We start from the raw sequence: 21,940 nt of genomic DNA, 5'->3' as shown, positions 1-21,940 counted from the left end.
CACGTGCGAGTCATGCGACAGACCAGTTTAATTACCTCGACAAATTAAGAATATGAACACAGGGAAGTACTTGGAGATGTTTAGCCAATGCTCTCTTTAAGCGAGTAAAAATCATTGTAAATATAAGATGGTCAACTTGGCAACTAAGCATTTCAATGACCTCCTCTTCCAAATTAAAATATGATCACAGGGCAGTACTTGGAGATCTTTAGTCAATGTATACAGCTCACTTTAAGCAAATTATAGTTATCATGAAATGTAAGATGGTCAACTTTACGTTTATTTGTAACTAAATAACTTGCAAGTCCTAGTAGGGCCATTTTTTCTATGTATTAGCTATTCTTTGACAAAACGCACTTCACTTATAATTGAGTAGATCTAAGATGAGTTTAATATATCAAGAAGTATGCTACTTAGAGACATCAAGTGATATCATTAAAAACATGAAGATTGATTCAAGAAATAAGTGAAGAAAAGCCGTTTCATTAAGTCTTGACACAAGCTCAATTTGTCGAGAACTACAAATTCAAAATTCTCAAATCTGAATTTCGGCCCAGGATGATTTAAATGATTAGGGTTTCTCTCTCTATAACCCTATTCATATATATAAGGTTTATTTTAAAAGTCATCAAGTATGGAAACAGAAACCTAAAACTCATATACTCTATGTGAAGCTACTGCATTTGTTGGCCTTAGGGTTTTGTAACCAAGTGCTTCCTGATCTTCATCGTTTATGAAGTAAAGAACTTTGCAACCAACAACAATCAATTAAGTTGCTAAAATTAGTCACATACTAGGATCCGTGCAAAGGAATAATTACAGATTGGAGATTTGTGCAAAGCAAAGAAGTCTGCTATAAGATCAAGTTTAATTGGGTATTGCGACCAACAACAATCAATTAAGTTGCTAAAATTAGTCATGTACTAGGATCTATGCAAATGAATAGTTACAGATTGGAGATTTGTGCAAAGCAAAGAAGTTTGTTACAAGATCAAGTTTAATTGGGTACTAAAGCGAAAGTTCAACTGTAAGTCAGTATTTTAAGATAGGCCAAGATAATGGTAAAATTCCTCATACTTATTACCGCTTGATTATTGATTAATAGATTCTTAGAGTGATAGCATTAAATTCACCCTATGAGATTTTTGTCTTACAAGAGATTTTCCCGATTCATCAACTAATCACCGAGTTATTTATTTTCTACTGCATATTAGTTATTTGGTGATTTATTAGTGCCTCTTTGATTTATTGGTGATCTATTTTAACCCAACAAATCCACTTATTTTTCAAGTGATTTAGAGATTTTTCATGGTGAACTAAATGTGTAGAGATCACCTGCAGAAGCATATTCTCAGCTAAACAAACCAGGGCCTTTCTCCCGTCCCCAAATAAATCAACATAAAGTGACACAAAAACTAAAGTATTATTAGCTGAATAGTTTTGCAGCTGATTATTTGGAGTTTACCGCCAACAAACTCTAGAGTGATTTTTAATGCAATGAACAAGTGAACATAGAAATCATGGGAAAAGAAATTTTTTTCACTTATCAAAGAAATATTCATCTTTTACAGCAAAGCAAGTTGAAACAAACTGAAAGCTTCCAAACATGAGGCATCTGACTATAAGCTTGACATCAAGACTCTGCAACAGTCTCAGCAAGAGAAGCATCAGCTGCAGAATTTTGAGCTTCTAACAGCTGCATCTGGCGTTCTGCATGTTCTCTTTCGCAGGCAGTGATTCCCATGATAATATCAAGCATCGTACCAGTTGTGCCGAAGAACACAAGGGGTGCTAGAGATTTCCGTTTTATACCCACTGGAATTGCTAGCAAAGCCCCTGCTACTGAAAATACCCATGTGCCCAGAGCGCTGCGAACATTTGACACTCAGTAACAACCATCACATTTTTATTTATAACACTCAATATATTAAAAATAGAAAAGGACATTTATCTACCATGTCAAGCAAACACCTGAGATATGACCCCATAAAATGAAAACAAGATAATGGTTTTTTGCTTTTCATTTCATAAATAAAGGATAGCAAGGGTTGGGAAATAAACATTTTGATAGAATTTCTAGTTTTTCTTCCCTTAAAGTAATAGATCGATGAAACTAGCAAAGCAATTGAAATGAGAAGCACAAAGCTAACTCCAGAAAATTATTATGCCAATTGGCCATTTAAAGTTAGAAAGGTAGGACTGGGAGGTGAGGATCAAAGAGGTTCAAGATATCAAACTTTTAATCACACAAACACACCCATTTCACTGTACTCTTGGTTCAACACAATAACATAGCAAGAAAGATAAAAACGAATATAATATATATATATATAGACACACTGACTTGGAGACTGAGCAGTCCTCAAGATGCTTCTCTTGGCCTGACATTTCTCACTCTCAGCTACTTCTACTTATTGGTCCACTTCAACCTGTTTCATTCTTTCATGTAATTAAGATCAACCATTAAAATGGATAGCATATGTAAAATTGTCTGTGTGTGTGTGTTTGTTTTGATTGTGAATTATGAAAATTTGAAGTGAATGTAGAAAAGCAAAGATAATTTTATTTGTGAAAGCTTTTAAGCAATACCCAAAACCCTAAAAATCTATCAACGCCCAAGAATTTTAAACAGTTATTAAAAAATAAAAACTTTAGCATTAAGGCTGTAAAGAAACGTTTGAAGCTCACCTGATCAAAAACCCAGGTCAGGAAGAAGAAGAAGCCAGTTACTCTCTAGTTTTGCTGTGATTTTTTTCTATAATTTATTAAGAATCATGTAATGCAGCTTACAGTCCCAAAAGAAAATTACTATAATTTTAATACTATTCCAAAAGCTTTGAGACTTGATTAACCTTAAAGCTACCTTTGTTAACACACATAAACAACTAGGATTACAACCCATAACCTAATATAACAATTATCACAACACAAGTCAAGAAATTCAATCCTATAACTCATATAGGCAATTTATCAAACACTTGGTAAGCAAAAGACACATGCTCACATTACTTGCACAAATTTATAGTTAACACCACAATCACAACTACATTTGTCAAAGACATTTCAAAATGCAAGGAAACCCTCTTTCAAAAATTAACCCCAATCTCCCATATAAATCAAAAACCCAAATGATTTTTCAAGAAACCCAACTCACATGGTTGCCGAACATTAAATCCATATCACCCCATTAAATTAAAAACCTCAAATCAGGTCTTAAATGTCCCAACAAACACAGCAATACAACCCCTAAAACGAAACCCACACAACAAAGAGCAATCTTAACAATATAGGATAAAAACCCAAAGATATTAGAAGGTGGATCATGGAGATTTTACCTTACATTCATGTTGGGAGAAGTCAAACCATGGAGAAGAGTTTGATGACCGAAAATTTAGAAGCTAACTGAGAGACCAAGAGGGAGGAGAGATTCGGGAGAGAAAGGTAGAGGGATGTGTGTGTGTGTGTTTGTGTTTGAGTGTGAAAGAAGAAGGGCACCCGGTCAAGAGGGAGAGAGATATTTGTGAGGTTGTGTGGTCGAGAAGGAGTTAGTGGGGGTGTCACATGTGGGTCTAAAAATCTGACCCTTGTTTTTTTGTGTGTGTGGTAAAGGTTGGGGTGTTATATTCTTCCCCCTTAAAAGAATTTCGTCCCGAAATTAAACCCATAATATTTCAAATTATAACCATGCTTAAAACCTAGAGTACAGATGGGATCAAAATAATAATCCTTGAAAAAATAGGTTTTGCTTCCAACTAGTTTCAAGCACCGATGAATGATAAAACCTTGAGGCCAAGAACTTGAGTTAAGAGTTTAAAACCATACCAGTCACATGAAATTTTCTCATTCACAAGGTTTCAATTTTGAAACTGGGTTCAGAGTTGTCTTTTCTAAATACAAGTCACATACATCCCACCAAACTTAAATACTTTTCAAAGTGATAAGAAAATACTAGTAGTTAAAACTGAAGCCTTGAATTTATAAATATAAAATCAATTATAGGACAAAAGTACATCCATAGTAAACAAAAGGTTCGCCCAATGGACTTTAAAATGGCTTTCAAAATCCATCCTAAGTATACAAGTATTCTTCGATAACAAACCAATGCTACTATTATCAAACATGAAAACAGCTTTAAGGAAAGCATGTCCAACTTACAACAACAAAAGTTGTGAACTATTATTCCAGCTATTACAACGGCTGGAATTTACTCAGAAGTGAACAATGGTTCTGTCATATTCATTATTTTGATGTAGTCAATAGTTTTCACACCCTCGTGCATACATTCTGGAAATTAAATAAATAAAACTAAACAAAAATAATTGACCAAGATAAGAACTATTAGTATTTTTTACATAAACTGATTAACATGATTATGATCTCATATACAAATATACGGTGCTTCAGGGCCATTAGTTAAACATGGTTGTGGGGAATTGTTTTAAACAATCATTGAGTCCGTGTCCCACAATTCTAATCAGCATTTTTTTTTTTGCTTATGTTGAAGTCACAGCTACCAATGAATAGGCCAAGTATACGAGAACTCCTATCAATACATATAAACCACATTGTGAGACAAAGTGCAAACATGGCCTCAAAGGGAATCAAACATTGAATTCATATCAGATCTGCTACTTCAAATTCTAACAAGGAATCTTGGATCTCAAACATATATCATAAACTAGTATACAATAAGTTCACCACAAATTATCATAATGCCACACATAAATAAAACCCACAAAAAAAACCCAGATCTGAAAATCATAAACCCTAACTCATATCAAACAACCAATGTCAAAATCATCAAAAAAATAAATAAATCTCACACAACCAAATCAACACCGAAAAACCCATATGAAAAATGACAAGAAATCAAATATGTGTAAAAAATTATGATTCATCAAAAATAAAACCTGAAACTTTGAGTTGTTTTTCCAGCAAGGAGCAGAAATCGAACCTAAGAAAAACCAGAGAAGGGTTAGAGATGAAGAAAAAGGAGAAATCTAATCTAAAAGGGCAGAAAAGTACCTGATTTTGCCGGCGATGGGCGGCGCCGGCGGAAGCTGTAGCTGGCCGGTGGTGCCTTGGACCTTGGAGCCCGATATTGACGGGAAAGGGGACCGGAGGTGGCTGGGTTTTTTTGGAGAGATATCTGAGAGGGTGGCTGGATTTTTTTGGAGAGATATACGAGTGGAAGAGTCTTGGAGTGATAAGTATCGGGGCGTGAGGACCGAGCAAATGTTTTACATAAATTTGATTTGATTGACTAAAAATATTTTACTGTAAAATAAATATTGTAAAATTGAAAAATATTTTTCTGAAAATAATTTTTTATTGAAACAATCAGAACGTATGTCTCATACGCAAATCTTAGGTAAACAAATCTTTTTAAGCGTAAAGGTAGGAAATCCAAATTATAATTCTCTAAGGCCAACCGTGCCTTAATGATTAGTTTTGCTGTGATTATTTTCTCTAAAAAAAAAAAAAAAAAGTTTTGCTGTGATTAATGTTAATTAGGAAGGCAAACCCATGGTCTAATCGATATCTATGGGTCGGGCAGTCGGGTTGTTTTAATAAAATATTTTAATTAATTAATCTATATTATATATAAAAGGATTTCTTTCTTTTAACTAAACTTTTATATGGTTTAAAAATATCTTCATTAATAAAGGGTAATAAAAAATATTTCGCTATAATATTTTCAGTAATAATTTTTAATTTTTAGTAAAATAAACAGTATCCACATGCATACGATGTGTTTAATATCAAAGAGCGCTTACAATAATGAAGCTAAAATAGTTATCACCAAAACACAAAAAAAAAAAAAAAATACTCTACATTAATGTGTGCAAAGCCAAAATTGTACGAAGCTGCTTTTGGTTTCGGCTTCGCTAAAAGTTTAAAATAAATTTTTAATTCCTACCCGTATTAAAATAACACTTCTTTTTATTTTTTATTCTTACACTGTGTTTGGTTGGAGAGAATTTAGAAATGATGGAAAACATAGGGAGGAAAATAGAGTGGAAAACAGTGTTTTCCATTGTTTGACAAAGGATGGAAAACTCGGGAGAAAATTTTCTCTCCCGGGTCCGCAAATCTCATCCTCCCAAATCGGGAGGAAAAGTTATGAGAGAAAAGTGCTCTCATAAGTCTTTTACCATACTGCCCTCTCCCACTAACCTCATTCATGACTTTTTCTTGTTTTTTTGGTAAAACACTCATGACAGGATTCTAACAAATACCCCACTTGATGTCTTTTGCCCACAAATACTTATCACTTTTTTGCCTCTTATTATTGTATTGACTCCTTATTACATTGAGATTGTTAAATCTAAGGCTAAAAAAAAAAAAAAAAAAAAGAGATTGTTAAATCTAAATGTTTTCATTTTTATCCCCTTCATATATATCCTCTTATTATTGTATTGACTCTTTATAATTCAAATATATATATATATATATATATATTTTTTTTTTTTTTTTTTTCTATATTATAACTTAATTTTGGTTGTATTTTTTTTAGTTGTAGTCTTACTTTTTATGTTCTTTTTCAATATAAATAATAAATAGTTTGTCATTTAAAAGGATAGATTTCACTATAGTTTATCATATTATACTCGGAATCCCTTTTCATTAATGGAATTATGATGTATATGAAGGAGTGCGGTTTATTCAATAAATTTCTACCTCTTTATCTATCTATGGGAAGTTTGAATATTTGAAAAATCTATATTCATGTAGAAGAGAAATGATATATCTTTTTAGACTAAAACATAACCTTTTTTTTTAATGAACATATATACTAAAAGATTTGTATTAATTAAGAAATGGATGGTAGATCCTATTGCATTTGAGCAACTATCAGGTCATATAGTTTCACTCAACCATATTTGTCATCTATAGTACAAGCATGATTTGCAAAGAAGTGGGCTACAGCCCATTGCCTTCTGTCAGAAGTTTCACCCCACAGGTACTTCCTATCTATATGATGGAGTCATCAAGTAAGTGGTAACTTTAGTGGTAATATTTTTGTATCATATAGCCTCTTCCGGTAAGATAGTTTTGCATTGCCTTGCTATCTCCTAGTTTCTTCCTCAATAAGGTGGGTCACGATTGGTCCATCCGTAAACTCAACTTTTAGAGACATCACTTTGATAAATTACGGATTGTCGCAAAAACTTAAGAAGTCAGAAAATGATGAATTTAATCATTTAACCATAATTTTAACACTCTTTTTCACATGTGGGCCCAAACTTCTCTTAATAAGTGGAGCTCAACACATGAGACTTTTAGTATTTTAAATAGGAGGTAAAGCAAAGATTGAAGTTGAATAGAAATTGTGAGGTTTTTTTATTTAACCATAATTAACCATTTCCCCTCACGTGTGTATCTAAATTTCTCATCATGTGTGGGGCCCAACACATGGGATTTTTAACATTTTAAATGGGAGGTAGAGTGGAGACAATGATCAAATTCGAGATCTTTTGCTCTAAATATATCATGATAAATTACAATTATCCTAAAATGTTAAGCTATTAGGAAGTGGTAAATTTAATCATTTAGCTATAATTCTAACACATTTTTACAATGACGCATCAACTTTCATCCTTTCTTTGCTAGCATAGCTAAATTAATTAATTGAAAGTTGTGAAAGCCCGGACACCATGTAGTTTCAATTCATATAGCTTTACAAAGCTTATCCATGCTATCTTTTTTTCCTCTCTTTGGTTAACCTCACCATAATTTTTGACATTGAGAATCTAGTTCTCCACACAAAGACAACAAAATTTTAAAGCAACTCATAACAAAAATGGGAACAACTTAAGCAACTACTTTTATAAAGATTTTTCTACCAAACATAAACAACAAATTCTCCTTACACGGATACTTTCCTTGACACTCATTCCTTGATATCTTTGAACACACAAAATTTGATCTTCTAATGAAAGAGGGCATGCCAAGAAATTTCTAATGGGAATTTTTCCTAACCCTTAACATACCTTTGGGAATTTCCAATGTATAAAACATGTTATTTAATCTTATACTTTGGGAATTTCTTTTATAATATATATATATATATAGAGAGAGAGAGAGAGAGAGAGAGAGAGAGAGAGAGAGAGAGAGAGAGAGAGAGAGAGAGAGAGAGAGAGAGAGAGAGAGAGAGAGAGAGAGAGAATCTAGCCATTTTTGCAAGTCACATACCTAATCCAAAAAAAGCAGCAACACATTAACAAATCTTATCATGACCATTTGGGGAGCCTAGATAGTACTCAAGTCTCCATTGGCTACCAAGTGGATACCTCCTCCTTTAGGCTGGGTTAAGGTTAACTTTGATGTGGCTATCATACCCCATCTCTCTATGGTTGTAGCTGTTGGTAGGAATGACCTTGGTGAGGTTCTTTTTGCCCATACATCCTTATTTCCTCCATCTTTGCCACTTCAAGAAGAAATTAATGATGCACTCCTAGCTTTGAACCTATTTGCTCTCCATAATCTATCATATGTTCAATTCGAAGGAGATTCTAAAGTTGTCATATTCTTCAATTCCTCCAGGTAATTTAGTGATTGTAATGCCTATTATTAACTCCATTTTGAGATCCATTTCTTATTGGGATTTTTGCTTTGTACCCAAGAACTCTAATTTTTGGCCCATAAGAGCATAGACAGCAGATTACCTAAAATAGGGTAAGAGGTGAATATAGTTAACCAAAACCAAAAAACACCCAAAAACCTACCCGCATTAGCTTACCCATTTCCCTCCCTACAATTGCTCCCTATCTTTAGGGAGCACTATTCATTCCCTAAATATCTGTTTATTATTTTCTTATTGTTAGAGATATATTAGCCCAATAGTATAAGCCAAGGTTTTGAATTCCGTTTCGGAGACCGTTCTGGATTGATAATTGGAATGGAATATTCTGATACCAATGTATTTCGGTGCATCGTTTTAGGATCACGCACTGGATACACACACACACACACACACACACATCTACATAATTTATATATTTTTAACTTCATATTTCATTATATCTAATTAACCAAAACAAAATTTAAAATATTATATGGGAATAAAATGAGTCAAATGATGAATTTTGGGCTTCAAAGTTTAAAAAAATCCAACATAATCTAGAATAGGCCGAAATTTAGAAACCAGAATAACCTGAATTCATTCGGTATACTGGAATATTCCGGAACAACTCGAAATTTAGACCGAATGGAATAAGGGGGTATGTGCACCGGATTAAACATCGGAATGGAATGGAATGGAATTTAAAACATTGGTATAAGCCCCAATCCAATTCTATTTTGTGTGCAAGCTAAGTCTTCTACTTATACTACAAGTTTATTAATCATAGTTAATGTGTAGTTAGTCTAGAGTTTAGCCTACTATATATAGCCATGTTGGGTTCATTGTAACACAAGATTTGTACTACATTATCATATAATAAAGATGTAGCCCTTAAGGTTTTTTTTTTGAGGACATAGCTCGTAAAGTTGAACCACATAACTCTCATGTTCTTGTGTTCTTTATTTTATGTTTCCGCTTCCGTATCTTTTCTAGCATATATATAACATAGTATTAGAGCTATTCAACACATGTCTTGGTAACCATGATAAAGTAAAGTGAATGTTTTAAAAAGTGAGGGGAATAATAAAAATAAATGAAGAAACAACATTTAGTTTAGAATAGGGTTAATAATAAGGAATTTGACGTGTATGAAAAAGAAAGATTAGCTAGAATAGGAAAAGTAGGTTCTTATCCTAAAATTGAGGGGAATTTTAATAACATGCTAAGTACTAACAATGCTCTAATATTGAGAGTTGGATTGCTTATTGTAGCTGTGATGGGCCATTAACCATCTCCTCTGTTCTTGATTGGATATTTTGTCCTAAAGGTAAAGATGAGTTCGAGCCTTCCTCCTTTTTTTTCTTGAATACAATTATTTTTAATTATATATATAAAAGTATTAATTATAGGTCATACACTTCTACGCAACATGCATTTTAAAGTCTTTGTTTTGCATCATTCCCAAAAAAAAAAAAAAAAAAAAAAGTCTTTGTTTTCTGTTTGTCTTTTGATTAAGGAGGAAATCAGGAAATATATTATAAATGAAGTCTTTGTTGCTTCCTAAAGTGAAGCACCCGTGTAGTGTGAATGCTGTGTTTACAATTACCGACAAAACTTAATTAAGAGGTGGATAAAATAAAGACTGGCGGTTATATATTAGTTACCCTTGAACTTAAAACTTAAAAGCCCGTTTACCTAGATTTTAGTTTTGATAATTCGTTTACTTTAGATTTTAGTTTGGTAATGTTGTTCTAGTAACATTGTTTGTATTTTTTAAAAATATGTATGGATGAAAAAGTGAGTAGAAATATGTATAATGTTGTTTAAACACTGAAAACCATTGTATAAAATACCTTATCAAACACCTCCTAAGTTGTCGGAAACATCCATGGATTGGTAGTGGAAGTTTGAGGAAGGTTGAGATTTGACTTTAATTTTCAACGTTTTTGATGGCTCCACTTCAGAGAATATGGGAAAATTCCTCATTTTTTTTTTTTTTTTAAAAATTTTGTAATTCATCCATCATCGTGTGGGGGACACTGCAATGTTTCTCTTTGTTGATTCTAATTGGTTGTATTTCCGCGGTTATGGTTTATTTATGCATAGTGGAGGTTTATTAATCTTAAGGAGAGACTCATTAAGGAGAATTTATATTGACTGAAACGGTGATAATCATCATTATATTAACTTTTGTTGCCCATTTAATTTCGGCATAACCTTAGGTGATTGAAATTTATGAGAAATGTACATTTTACAATATTTTTACAATAAATTTTAAATGACAAATTATTGTTTGTTGTTACAAGTGAGAAAAAAAAATTTTTAAGTTGTGAATTCAAATTAGAATTAATAATAACTTACCACCTATAATTTGTTGTGAAAGTATTGTAAAAATGTTTTAGACATAACACTTTTCTTAATTTATATTAAGGTAAAAGAAAAAAGGAAAATTTATATGAGAGGTGTTTGGTACTTTTTTTTTCTTTTTTCCTTTTTCCTTTTTCTCATTTTACCAAGGTAATAGATTAATAAATTCTCAAAAAAAAAAGAAAAAAAAAAGAAAAGTGATAGATTAATAATATCTGTCTTATAATTACAAATTTTCACTTATAAGAGCACGTTTGATAGACTGCAATGGTAATTATATAAGAATGAGAATAAGTATTAAAGGATAAAAAATGACATAATATAATACTTATTATTATTTATTTGTTTTTATTTTTCAAAAAAAATTATTCAAGTGCTAAAAACGGATAACCACTAATTTGTAGTAATAAAAAATATTTTACTACAGTATTTTCAATAATAATTTTTAATTTTCAATAAAATAATCAGTATCTAAATACATATGATGTGTTTAATATCAAAGAAGCTAAAATAGTTATCAAGAAAACACGAAAAAAAAAAAGTAAATAAATAAATAAATACATTATCTACATTAATGTATGTAAAGCCAAAATGGTACGAAGCTACTTTTGGCTTCAGCGCTAAAAGTTTAAAATAATTTTTTAATTCCTACCCGTATTAAAAGAACACTTCTATTTTTTTTTAGTCTTATTCTTTTCTCTTTCCCGTTGCTCTCCTTCTCTAGCTCTCTCCTCAGATCAGCTCTCAAGACTCTGAAACTCTCGAGCCCCTCTCGAACCCTCTCAAACTCATTCTCAAAGTAATAGCAACAGTAACATTGTATTTATCTCTCTCTGTTTCGTTTCGAAAAAAAAACCCAAACAAAACCAAAAGCCCGTCGATCTCTCGCAATCTCTCTGGTTTTGGAGATGGAGAATTCGGAAGCGAGGAGTTCCCAACGCGTCCGAGTCGCGGTTAGTATCAGGCCAGATGACGGTACGGATTGCATTTCAGTGGTTCATGGTGAACCTCTGCCTCAGGTACTTGATTTTTTAAAAATTAGTTTTAATCTAATTTGATGATATGTGTATGATTGAGCTTGAAATTTGGTGTTCAAAATTAGGTGCAAATTGGTTCGGAGTCCTTCACCTTCGACTATGTTTATGGTGGTAGTACTGGCTCGCCTGCTTCTGCATTATACGGTGATTGTGTTTCTCCTCTTGTGGATGCACTATTCGATGGTCGTAATGCCACTCTTATTGCATATGGCTAGGTATAACTTTTTATTTTATCTTATAGAGTTAGAACACTCGAAAATATGTTTTGATACATTGCTGAGTTTACTCTGTTTGTGTTTTTTAAGACGGGGTCGGTGAAGACGTACACCATGGGGACTAACTATTCAGGGAAGGGAAGTAATGTAGGAGTCATACCTAAAGTAATGGAAGACATATTCCAGAGAGTCGAAGTGATGAAAGATTCAAGAGAATTTGTTATTAGAGTCTCATTTATTGAGGTAAAAGAAATACTTCTACTTAGCTTGTTTCGTTTTGTTTCCTTCGCCTCACTACTTGATGTGGTATGATGTGATGACAGGTACTCATGAATAAAGTGTATGATTTGCTGGATCCAAATTTGCATGCAAGGGTTTCCTTACAAATTAGAGAAATTGATTGAGGAACAACAGTTGCTGGAGTCATTGAGGCAGAAGTTAGGACAAAAGATGAGATGGCAACACATCTATCTTGCGGTTCCCACTCTCGTGCCACTGAGAGTACTGATATGAATGACCAATCAAGGTGAAAATTTCATAGTGATATATATTTTTGAAAAGTGTTGCCAATGAAAATCTCTAGCTTTGTAGTTTTGAATGAACATTTCATAATTTGAACTGTTGCCATACTTCATTATGTTGAAAGTTATATAATTTATAATGTTGAACTTCATGTTAACTTTTTGTATCGTTTTCCAGTTGCTCACATGCTATCTTTACAATTACTATGGAGCAAAAGAAAGTTGCACCCTTCGTAGCCGGAGTAACTAATGAAGACATTGGTGATGACAACATATGTGCAAAACTGCTTCTACGGGATCTCGCTGGTTCTGAATGTGCAAAACGAACGGTTGCAGATAGCAAGTTTCTTGTAGAAGGTAGTACGGTAGAGACTTGGTCTTGGGGTTTCAATTTGTTACAATATGGTTAATAATATAGTGGCAAGATGAACATCTATAGCTTTGTAGTTTTAAATTCTAAAATAGCCATTTGTTGTGAATGTGATATATGGAATGATAAGTATGTTACATCATTTAAATTGGAGTTTTTCCCATTTGTGTTTGTTTTAATAGTTTATTTGATGTAGGAAAACATATCAAAAAGGGTTTATTGGCACTTGGCAAAGTGATAAATGCCTTGGGAGAAAAAAACAGAGATCACATTCTGTATCGTGAGAGCAATTTAACCCGCTTGTTACAGGCAAGTGAATAAATATTTATTTTTCTTACTTAAATTGTAAGTATAATTTCTCAGAATTTGCTTGTACCAATGAAATTGGATCTGGTCATGGATTAATACATTATATTTTACATAACACAAGAACACATAGTAAGAAGTTGTAATATGGAGACTGCCATAAGTACCAAAATAATGGAATAAGGGTTATTATTTACATTTTTTGGTATTTAAAGTGAAAATTTGACTGATTGTAAAAAATTCTCTCATGATTGTTTATTGAAATTTGAATCTGGAGGATTCTCTTAGAGGAAACAGCAAAACGGTTATGATTGGTATGTGTCAATATACTTATTCAAGCATCTTAGATCTTTCTTTCTTGTAATTCCTCCTTTTTATTTTTAACGTTAACAATGTTTTGTATTGATTGAAGCTTGTGTACGTCCTGCCATCGCAAATCGTAAGGAAACCCTGAGCACATTGAAGTATGCAAATCATGATCGCAACATTCAGAACAAGGCAGTTGTAAGTATTCTCTCAACATACTTTATTGGTTCAATCTACTGTTGAACTGTGTTTGTGGGCCTCTTAGATCCCATCTTTCTTAGGGTCTGGTCATGGAAATGGTAGAGTGTAACTATACATACATATATCAATCTATGTATGTATACATAGATTGATAACTATACATACATATTCTTTCCTAGAAAGAGATTTTTCTCCATTATTAATTTGCTGTCCAAGAACTGTTTTGGTAACCACATTATCATTGAGTGCAGCATACTGAAACCAGGTAATTTCTCTCTAGTTGATTGCTTAAAAAATCAAAACAATATAAATTGAAGATATTAAATATAATAAAAAAGCAGATATTTGTGTAACAAAGTTGCCTGTGTGTAGTTGGCTGTTGTTTTTATCATATTTGTATGTTACCTTTAATGTGCTTAGGTGTAGGGCTTTAACTGTTATTTCATACTTCTTTTTTATTACATACAAGGTTTTGCAACGAAAAACAGAAAAAGCTTCTATGTCTACAAAAAGTTGCATTGACTATAGAGAAAAGGACTCAGAAATAAGAGATTTGAAGGAAAAGGTTGTGAAGTTGGAGATGGAAAAAGCAGACTGTAGAGAAAAGGACTCAGAAATAAGAGATTTGAAGGAAAAGGTTGCGACACTCAGTAAATATGCCAGCAAGTTGGAGATGGAAAAGGCAAAACTTATACATCAAGAGGAGTCACTGGTAAATATTGCTGTTCTTTTTTTACCATCAGCCAAAACTGTTTGCTTTTTTTTTTTTTTGGCTGAATTATTCTATACTTGATTTTAGGGCTACAGGAGCTCCTCTAGATTGGAAGACATGGATACATCTGAATCAGAATATTTGGATGATTCGGATGATGATGATTGGGTGCCAAAGTCAGAAGAAGAAGAAGAAAAACCTGTTAAGAAAAGGATTTGTAGAACAAGTGTAGCATTCAATCCGTTAGATACATTAGTTTGCAGCTCTTGCAGTAAAAACTCTTCTTGCAAAACAATCAGATGCCCATGCCATGCTTCTGGACGTAGTTGTGGGACTTCGTGTGCTTGTAAGTGTGCCAACCGCAGAACTGTCAAGGGTGGCTCACCAGAGTTCCAAATTCATGAGTCCATTCCATGAATAGATATACAGAGAGTTTTTCGTTCAGGACCACTCCATCCACATCCTCGAGTGAGTATTCATATTTTTAATTCTTATGGTTTTTGCTAAGTTGGGATACTGATATTTTATTTTGTTCATTTAACTGCCCATGTATCGTAGAGCTGTGGGATTTTTTTTTCCAAGATGATATGCATGTGCTATAATAATCTTGTTATTTGACAAAACAACTTTAGAAAATATGTGATATGTTAATAGCTACTACAGCCTTTTTCAGGTTTGTAAAAACTAAAAACTACAGTTATCTGTTAGTGATTCCTGTAGTGTTTTTGTTATGTTTCCTTCTTTACTGCCTTTGCAAAAATTTATATAAAGATGATGCTGGTCATTGATGCACTAAAAAGTGTAATTATTGAAAATGAATGCAAGCGCCATTAAGACCTTAAACGGAATTTTTTCTTTTTTGGTTGTAAAAACTCTTGATTTATTATGAATGTTGACCTGTGGTGATGTTCTTGTTGATATGATACTTAAACAGCTTTTGTTATCATCCAAACTCATGTGAATTATCATCCAGATTGATTTATGTGGCTGGCCTGATCAGAGCAATTGGCAAGGCCAATTTATATATGCATGTGCATTGCTTCTGTTTCTTAGAGCCAACCTTCTGTGGGTTTTTTTGTATTTCTATTTTTATCTTTATTTGATGTTTCATCATTTTATCACATTCTTATAGGATTTTCATGAACTTAATGGTATATTTCTCTGGTAAAGTTACTAACATATGGGAGCAAATTTTATGTGTGCAGGGATCGTCAGATGGGCCAGAACAGTATGTTCTTTATAATCTTTAGAAGTATTTTATTATTATGTTATATTTTTTGTACTGCTTGGTTGAGCTTTTTCTCTGAAAGTTTTTCTCCCCTTCTCCAGATATGTTGCAATCATGAATTCAATATTCTCAGCACAGCGTTCAATGGTGTGCAGTTTAAGCTTTTAACATGTCTTATTAACAATCTCTTTACAACAAACTAATTTTTGGATTGCAAATGGCTGGATCAGTAATTAGAAGTAGTCCGGTGTCTTTCATTCAATTTCCCTTCAATTCCAATGAAGGTTGAGAATGATTCTAGGAATTCTAGTTTGATATCTTATTATGTTAACTTGTACCATAAATGGCTCTGGTTTTGTGTCCCCAAACATTTAGTATGAAAAATTGGCTATTATATGTGGAGCATATTCAGGAATAATCAAAATCAAAGTCCCTAAGTTGTTATTATTGTTTGGTTGTTAAGCATGAAAGCTATACTATGCATTTTGCTATAGATAGACAAGAATTAGGTGGCAAATGTAGTTCATTTTGCCATAGTTCTATAAAATAATTGTGATTTACCATCCTATGTAAATCTTACTTTGGAATGAGAATTGTGGCTGATTACCAGGCATTTGAATTTGATTTAGGCATTTGAGACGGGATAATCTTGACACATAACAATGTTCTCTTGGGTCCATGTGAAATATTGGGTTTATCAAATACGATTGTACCCCATGGTTGAGACATCCCCTTATAAATATACACTTGCAATATGGCTGTGTGAACCAGGAGTCTAAAAGACGAAAAGTGGGCCTATTGATTGTTAAACATTCAGCTTCTTTGTCTGTCAATTTAGCCTTTAAAGGAAAATGTTGGTCATCATTCGGTTTTGTTAAACTGTTTTTGACATGTTCTAACACTCTGAGTGGGAAAAAAACTACTATCAGCGAGTGCTGAAATGTGTCAACAACATTAGGGTATGTAATTTCATGTTTTTTCAATGCTGTGTGAGATATATGATGGCTTATTAAATTGTCTGTGTATCAAAGTAACTCAAGCTTTGTTGAACAGGTTACTGCCATGCCAATTGGATGTCGAGTTAGATATCTTTTTTAAACTGTATGCATACTAGTAGCATGTAGATTATGATTGCTTTAGGTACATTGGGAGAGTACAAAGGTCCTCTTATAAGATTTTTGATCCTTAACATCTTTTAATAGATTGAATTATCATTTTTGTTTTCAAGTTAAAGATGTCTCATGTGAAATCAATGTGCTCCTTTTGCAGGTTCCTATAGATTCTTGTTATATAGGTTCTAACAATTCTGCCTTCCTACAGCAGGTACTTTGTCTTTAGCACGCATTCTTAATGAATTTTTTGCCAGACATGAGTTATTATTAGCATCAGCCCTCTGTTTACTTCAGTGATTGCTTTTAATGTTTGTGAACAACAGGCTTCTTACATAACTGGTGGTGTGTATCAGAAACCCCAGCAACTGGATGGGCTCTTTCAATACCTCTCGGTAGGTTGTGTATAATTTTGGCAAAGTTCTTTCAATTTGTAGCCCTGTATCTTGTTCTCTGCTGATTGAGCTGGCTTGTCCTGTACGAACTTCATAATTTATTTTAAAATATTATGTGATATGCGTGGCAAATTTTAAGACTATTTGGACTATAACATGAAATATATAAAGGGGAAGCTCAAATTGCATTATCTTCAAGATAAACACTACAATTCTGTCTGTCCGTTGCTAAATTTTCCAATAATCTGATGAACATTTGAAAGAGCTTACTTTCCTGATTATGTATATTGCTGATTACAACTCAGAAAAGTCACTGCAAATGCAAATTAGACTCCATTGATTGAGAGGCACGACATATGACAAATATACAGTGTTCTTTACAACTCTGTTACCTTGCTTATGTCGATTTTCCTGTCTGTCAAAACGGGGCTACACAATCTACACATCGTTAACTGGTCGTAGGATAAAATTGGCATTAGTTATAATGTTCTGTGATGCTCTGAAAAAAATTCCTTGTTTATGTTGATTTCCTGTCTATCAAAAACCAGGGCTACACGATCTATGCATGGGTAATTGGTCATAGGTTAACTTAAAATCGGCATTGGTTATAATGTTCTGTGATGCTTTGTATTGTTGAGAGAGCATTTCAAAAGAACCATTGCATTGTCAAATAACTTGGTTCATGAAACCTGAAACAAAATCTAATACTGGTGCCGAATTAGTGAGTTTACTATCATATCACTTGGCCTGTGCATATCTTAAGCTCAGGTTGGCCAAACTTGTGTAGCTCCAATGGGTAAGACTTGGACATGGTTTGTTTAGATTATGTTTCAAAATAGACATTGTTTCTTGTTCAATGTGGCCTGCTCTTTTTTTGGTTCTTCATAGGTTGTTTGGATCATTGATATTTGAATTCTAGGTAATTTCTCATATCTGGCTCAATAACAATGGGGTATGAAGCCTGCCCAAGAGTGAGTTCTTGAGATTTTTGTTGCTGTTGAAGGATAATGGTGTCATGACAATGAACTCTCAAAAAGGGACTCGTGTTTGTGGAAACAAAAACAAGAACAAAAAGATAGGACCTAGGAATCACCGCCAAGTAATGAAAAAAGAAAATATAACCTACAAATCACCACCTATGGTTGATTGGAATCACTACCAAGCACTGGAAGAAAACTTCCAACCCAAGTTGTATAAATCAATATATCAACTATTTACTATAGTGAGTCCAAGGGATTTTTAATAAACCCTTAAAGTTACATTCAACATGGAAAGAAAATAAACTCAAAATACATAAGATATGAAAATAAAAATCAAATCCCTCTACTAGCATCAATCAATGTCAATGACAATCAATCAGGTCCAACAAAATCAGTTAGAATTAATATGTCCAATTCATTGTTTGCACCAACTCTCCCTAGGTGGGAACCTTGTCAAGAGTAGCTCATGGTGGCACAAGATGGATTGTGAACCTTGGACTGGCTGGGACTTCCTTCTTCTTCTCTCTTTTAATAGTAAAGGTGTCGGGTTGAAGAGCTTGTAGGGGTTCTTTAATGGGTTGGGTTGTAATCCTTAGAAAACCAAGTGGTGTTGTTTTAAACTTTAGAAAACCAGGTTGAAGGGCTTGGTGGTGGCAGCAGCAAGTTGGCCTCTACTGCAGGCTTTGTTGGCGCCACCAGCTTGTCTCAGCAGCGCTTGGAGATGTTTGGGCTGTGTGACAAAAAGACCCTTTGTGGTCAAAGTTGATGGCAGAGCGATGGGTTGATGACAGAGCTTCAAGCTGGTTTGGGATGTGTAACGAAAAGACCCTTTGTGGTCAAAGTTGATGGCAGAGTGATGGGTTGATGACAGAGCTTCAAGCTGGTGGTTTGGTGAGCATTTTCACGGCTAGGGAGGTTTGGCAGCAACAGTGTGGACTGAATAAACATGGCAACTGTGATTATCCCTTGAATATACTGCCTGTGCTACAACTGACCTTAATTTGATAAATCTAGTGTATGTTTTTTTTTTTTGTTTTTGAGGGGTGAGGGGCTAGAAAATACAAACTAATTAGAAATATATTGTTTCTATGTGCAATGAATTGATTATCTGTATTATTTTTACATAAAGCTAAACATTAGAGGGTAGTTCTCAACTTTTCTTTTGGATCCAGATTGATGAGTTTGTTTGGGTGCCTAATAATAGTGGATACAGCTAACGCACTAGAATGTCACAATGTGTATTGTCACAATATAACATCTTCCATAAGACGATAGGAAGTGATGAAACAACCCTTGGGTTCCTAATATCAGTTAGAATGTCACAATGTGTATTGTCACAATATAACATCTTCCATAAGACGATAGGAAGTGATGAAACAACCCTTGGGTTCCTAATATCAGTTAGAATGTCACAATGTGTATTGTCACAATATAACATCTTCCATAAGACCATAGGAAGTGATGAAACAACCCTTGGGTTACTAATATCAGTCATGATAGTCTGTTTTCTTAATCAAAGCAAAGCCTTCAATCTCATTTTCTATCACTTTGAAGCAGTAAAAATCTTAATTTGTTTCCCCATATGTAATATGTATTAGCAATAATTTAGCATACATGCACACTCACACACCCACCTTTTGAATTCCTTGCACCTTATTGAGACTATGAAACTTGCAGGTGCCTTTGCCATAAAAAGATGATAGACATGGGCTACATATGTTCTGTATGCTTGTCCATATTCTGTAAGCACCACAAGAAATGTTCAACCTGTGGGTGAGTAGATATATCATCTTTAAGTTGTATTATGATGTTTATGACATGTTGCTTACAATAGTGTCACCGCTCATAATCAAACTAAACCCATTGGTAGTTGTTAGAATAATGGTTAAGTAATTAAATTCACTATTTCCTAACAATCTAAACTTTTCGGACAAGTGATAGTTTACCAGACTAAGTATAAAATCACAAAGAAACTAAAAGAATTTTTTGCTTTGAGGATATCCTTAATCCTATTGCAAAAGGCTATCTTTCTGATTAAACCTGAGATGTGGTCTTGAATCATCAGACTTGAGGGTTCAAGGGAGTGAGAAATCTTTTCTGCTCTCCAAATAGGATATGGGGGTTGCCAGTAGCTGGATGGTGAAGCCTAATACAGTTTGTGATGAATTTCTACGCTGAGCTTTTTTCAGGAGTTTGAGAGGGGACAGGAGAATTTGTTAGTATATTATTTAGTTAGGCATTGTGGAACTGCATGATAAAGTGAGTAAGGTAGACAACAACATGAATGGAAAAACTCATTGCAGGAAGAAATGCTTTACAACCTGAAGTTAAGTTAAAATGAATTAGTGGTTAGGTTTCTGGTGCAAACTAAGCCAAAAATAAAAAGAAAGAAATGAGAAAACAGTCACTGTAGATTGCTACTCTTGATCTTTGGTGTCACAAAAATAGTTCTCTAGATGAATCAAATTACTTCTGCCTTGGACATCATTAATTTGCCAAATAGTTATTTTGGGAAAAACAAATAACAATTGCTCTGCATTTCTGATTGATTTGCCTCTCTTGATTATAGCTATGGCTTTTGGACATCATGCAGGTCAGTATTTGGTCAGGCTCAGTCAGATGTTACCTCAGCTTCCAATCTTAAGCGAAAGACTCCAGAAACATAATCTTACTCTTCTACAAGCAGATGTATTTTTAATTATTCATTTTAGGTGATTCATTAGAAGTAAAATGATCTGTTTTTGATGCTCTTCCATATATTACAGTCCAATTATTTGTGTTGTTGAACTGGTATGTCTAGTTCGAATTTCCTAGCAATTGGTTTTTTTCAATTGAGCTGTTTGGGAACCAGAAAATATTTGCTGGGACAATTTTGGTATACTGTATACATTACAATTTTGGCCCCTATCATATCAGAATTTTGTTTTGAGATGTAGCAATGCTTAATTTTGCATTCAACAAATTGTGCTAAAAGCTAGCGGTTGTACCAAAAGGTACTTGACAATGTTGCACTTGTCTTTTATTTTAATCTTGGCAAGTATGTTGCCGCATATGAACATTTGTATGAATTCTACATCTTTTTCTCAATGGATTTTTCCGAACCTTATCAATAACGCAATATTTATACTTAGTTAATGTCGTTAGTGTGGGATGCAATTTATAGTTAAGGAAACGTTATTATCAAGTTTGCAGGAGCGACTGACTTGTATTTTTTATTTTTATTTTTCCATTTCTTGGGAATGACTTGTGCGTATTCATGTCAATCAAAAGGAAAAGCAAAAAAAAAAAAATAAAAAGCATGAGAAATTGAGAGATGGTCGCATGGCTTCTATCTAGCCTTTACAATCATTTAGGAAAAACATCGGAAGTGGAGCAGTTGAGCTAACTTGACTTCACAAATACAAGAAATCACATTAGAATAACTCTTGGCACGTTGCAATGTGTTGCAGGAAAGAAAGAAATAACAGACATAATGAATCTTTATGGATGCCAATACGTAGATGGCAATTATATATATATATATATATATATATATATTTTTTTTTTGTTGTGGGGGGGAGGGGGGCAGGGCAGCGGCGGGGGGGCGCTAGAGATCCGCGCTAGAGATCAATCGAAACAGCAAGTCAT

General features: G+C 33.6%; 3 protein-coding genes across 13 annotated transcripts; 2 read left to right on the top strand and 1 right to left on the bottom strand.

Moving 5' to 3' along the window:
- Window positions 1-1,404: 1,404 nt before the first annotated feature.
- LOC126701030 (uncharacterized) lies at window positions 1,405-6,182 on the bottom strand. The gene is made up of 4 exons (XM_050399177.1): window positions 6,178-6,182; window positions 5,026-5,263; window positions 4,911-4,954; window positions 1,405-1,868 (listed from the first exon to the last, which is right to left on the bottom strand). Exons 1-4 carry the CDS (start codon window positions 6,180-6,182, stop codon window positions 1,634-1,636), a joined length of 522 nt encoding a protein of 173 aa, XP_050255134.1. The 3' UTR covers window positions 1,405-1,633.
- A 5,437-nt stretch (window positions 6,183-11,619) lies between these two features.
- LOC126698301 (kinesin-like protein KIN-4C) lies at window positions 11,620-21,400 on the top strand. Of its 11 annotated transcripts, XM_050395440.1 has the most exons (17): window positions 11,620-11,952; window positions 12,036-12,185; window positions 12,276-12,428; window positions 12,509-12,711; window positions 12,885-13,063; window positions 13,273-13,385; window positions 13,660-13,696; window positions 13,795-13,886; window positions 14,359-14,454; window positions 14,527-14,601; window positions 14,689-15,069; window positions 15,734-15,829; window positions 15,931-15,976; window positions 17,099-17,152; window positions 17,265-17,333; window positions 19,991-20,086; window positions 20,907-21,400. In XM_050395440.1, the coding sequence occupies exons 4-11, from the start codon at window positions 12,641-12,643 to the stop codon at window positions 15,016-15,018; spliced, it is 993 nt and encodes a 330-aa protein (XP_050251397.1). In that variant the 5' UTR covers window positions 11,620-11,952; window positions 12,036-12,185; window positions 12,276-12,428; window positions 12,509-12,640; the 3' UTR covers window positions 15,019-15,069; window positions 15,734-15,829; window positions 15,931-15,976; window positions 17,099-17,152; window positions 17,265-17,333; window positions 19,991-20,086; window positions 20,907-21,400. The 11 variants fall into 11 exon arrangements, with proteins under 11 accessions (XP_050251397.1, XP_050251391.1, XP_050251393.1 ...); XM_050395434.1 differs by having other exon boundaries at window positions 11,621-11,952; window positions 14,359-14,601; window positions 15,807-15,829; XM_050395436.1 differs by having other exon boundaries at window positions 11,621-11,952; window positions 14,359-14,601; window positions 15,807-15,829; window positions 15,912-15,976.
- Window positions 15,750-20,979, top strand: LOC126701028 (general transcription and DNA repair factor IIH subunit TFB4-like). The gene is made up of 6 exons (XM_050399176.1): window positions 15,750-15,829; window positions 15,931-15,976; window positions 17,099-17,152; window positions 17,265-17,333; window positions 20,503-20,528; window positions 20,883-20,979. The coding sequence occupies exons 1-6, from the start codon at window positions 15,750-15,752 to the stop codon at window positions 20,977-20,979; spliced, it is 372 nt and encodes a 123-aa protein (XP_050255133.1).
- Window positions 21,401-21,940: the final 540 nt, after the last annotated feature.

The sequence above is a fragment of the Quercus robur genome, chromosome 9 (genome assembly GCF_932294415.1).
Source record: "Quercus robur chromosome 9, dhQueRobu3.1, whole genome shotgun sequence".
NCBI lineage: Eukaryota > Viridiplantae > Streptophyta > Magnoliopsida > Fagales > Fagaceae > Quercus > Quercus robur.
This window is presented reverse-complemented; position numbering and strand designations above follow the sequence as displayed.

Bases quoted from the DNA above. Each gene is read 5' to 3' on its own strand.
- LOC126701028 (XM_050399176.1), top strand. From the start codon at position 15,750: ATGGTATATTTCTCTGGTAAAGTTACTAACATATGGGAGCAAATTTTA. The intron at 17,153-17,264 runs GTACTTTGTCTT...TGTGAACAACAG, and splicing joins ATTCTGCCTTCCTACAGCAG to GCTTCTTACATAACTGGTGG. The intron at 20,529-20,882 runs GTTAGTATATTA...TCTTGATTATAG, and splicing joins GAGAGGGGACAGGAGAATTT to CTATGGCTTTTGGACATCAT.
- LOC126698301 (XM_050395438.1), top strand. From the start codon at position 12,641: ATGGCAACACATCTATCTTGCGGTTCCCACTCTCGTGCCACTGAGAGT. The intron at 13,697-13,794 runs GTATGTGTCAAT...TATTGATTGAAG, and splicing joins CAGCAAAACGGTTATGATTG to CTTGTGTACGTCCTGCCATC. The intron at 13,887-14,358 runs GTAAGTATTCTC...ATTACATACAAG, and splicing joins ACATTCAGAACAAGGCAGTT to GTTTTGCAACGAAAAACAGA.
- LOC126701030 (XM_050399177.1), bottom strand. The intron at 4,955-5,025 runs GTACTTTTCTGC...GGTTTTTCTTAG, and splicing joins CCCATCGCCGGCAAAATCAG to GTTCGATTTCTGCTCCTTGC. The intron at 1,869-4,910 runs GTTTTATTTTTG...AAATGTTCGCAG, and splicing joins AAAACAACTCAAAGTTTCAG to CGCTCTGGGCACATGGGTAT.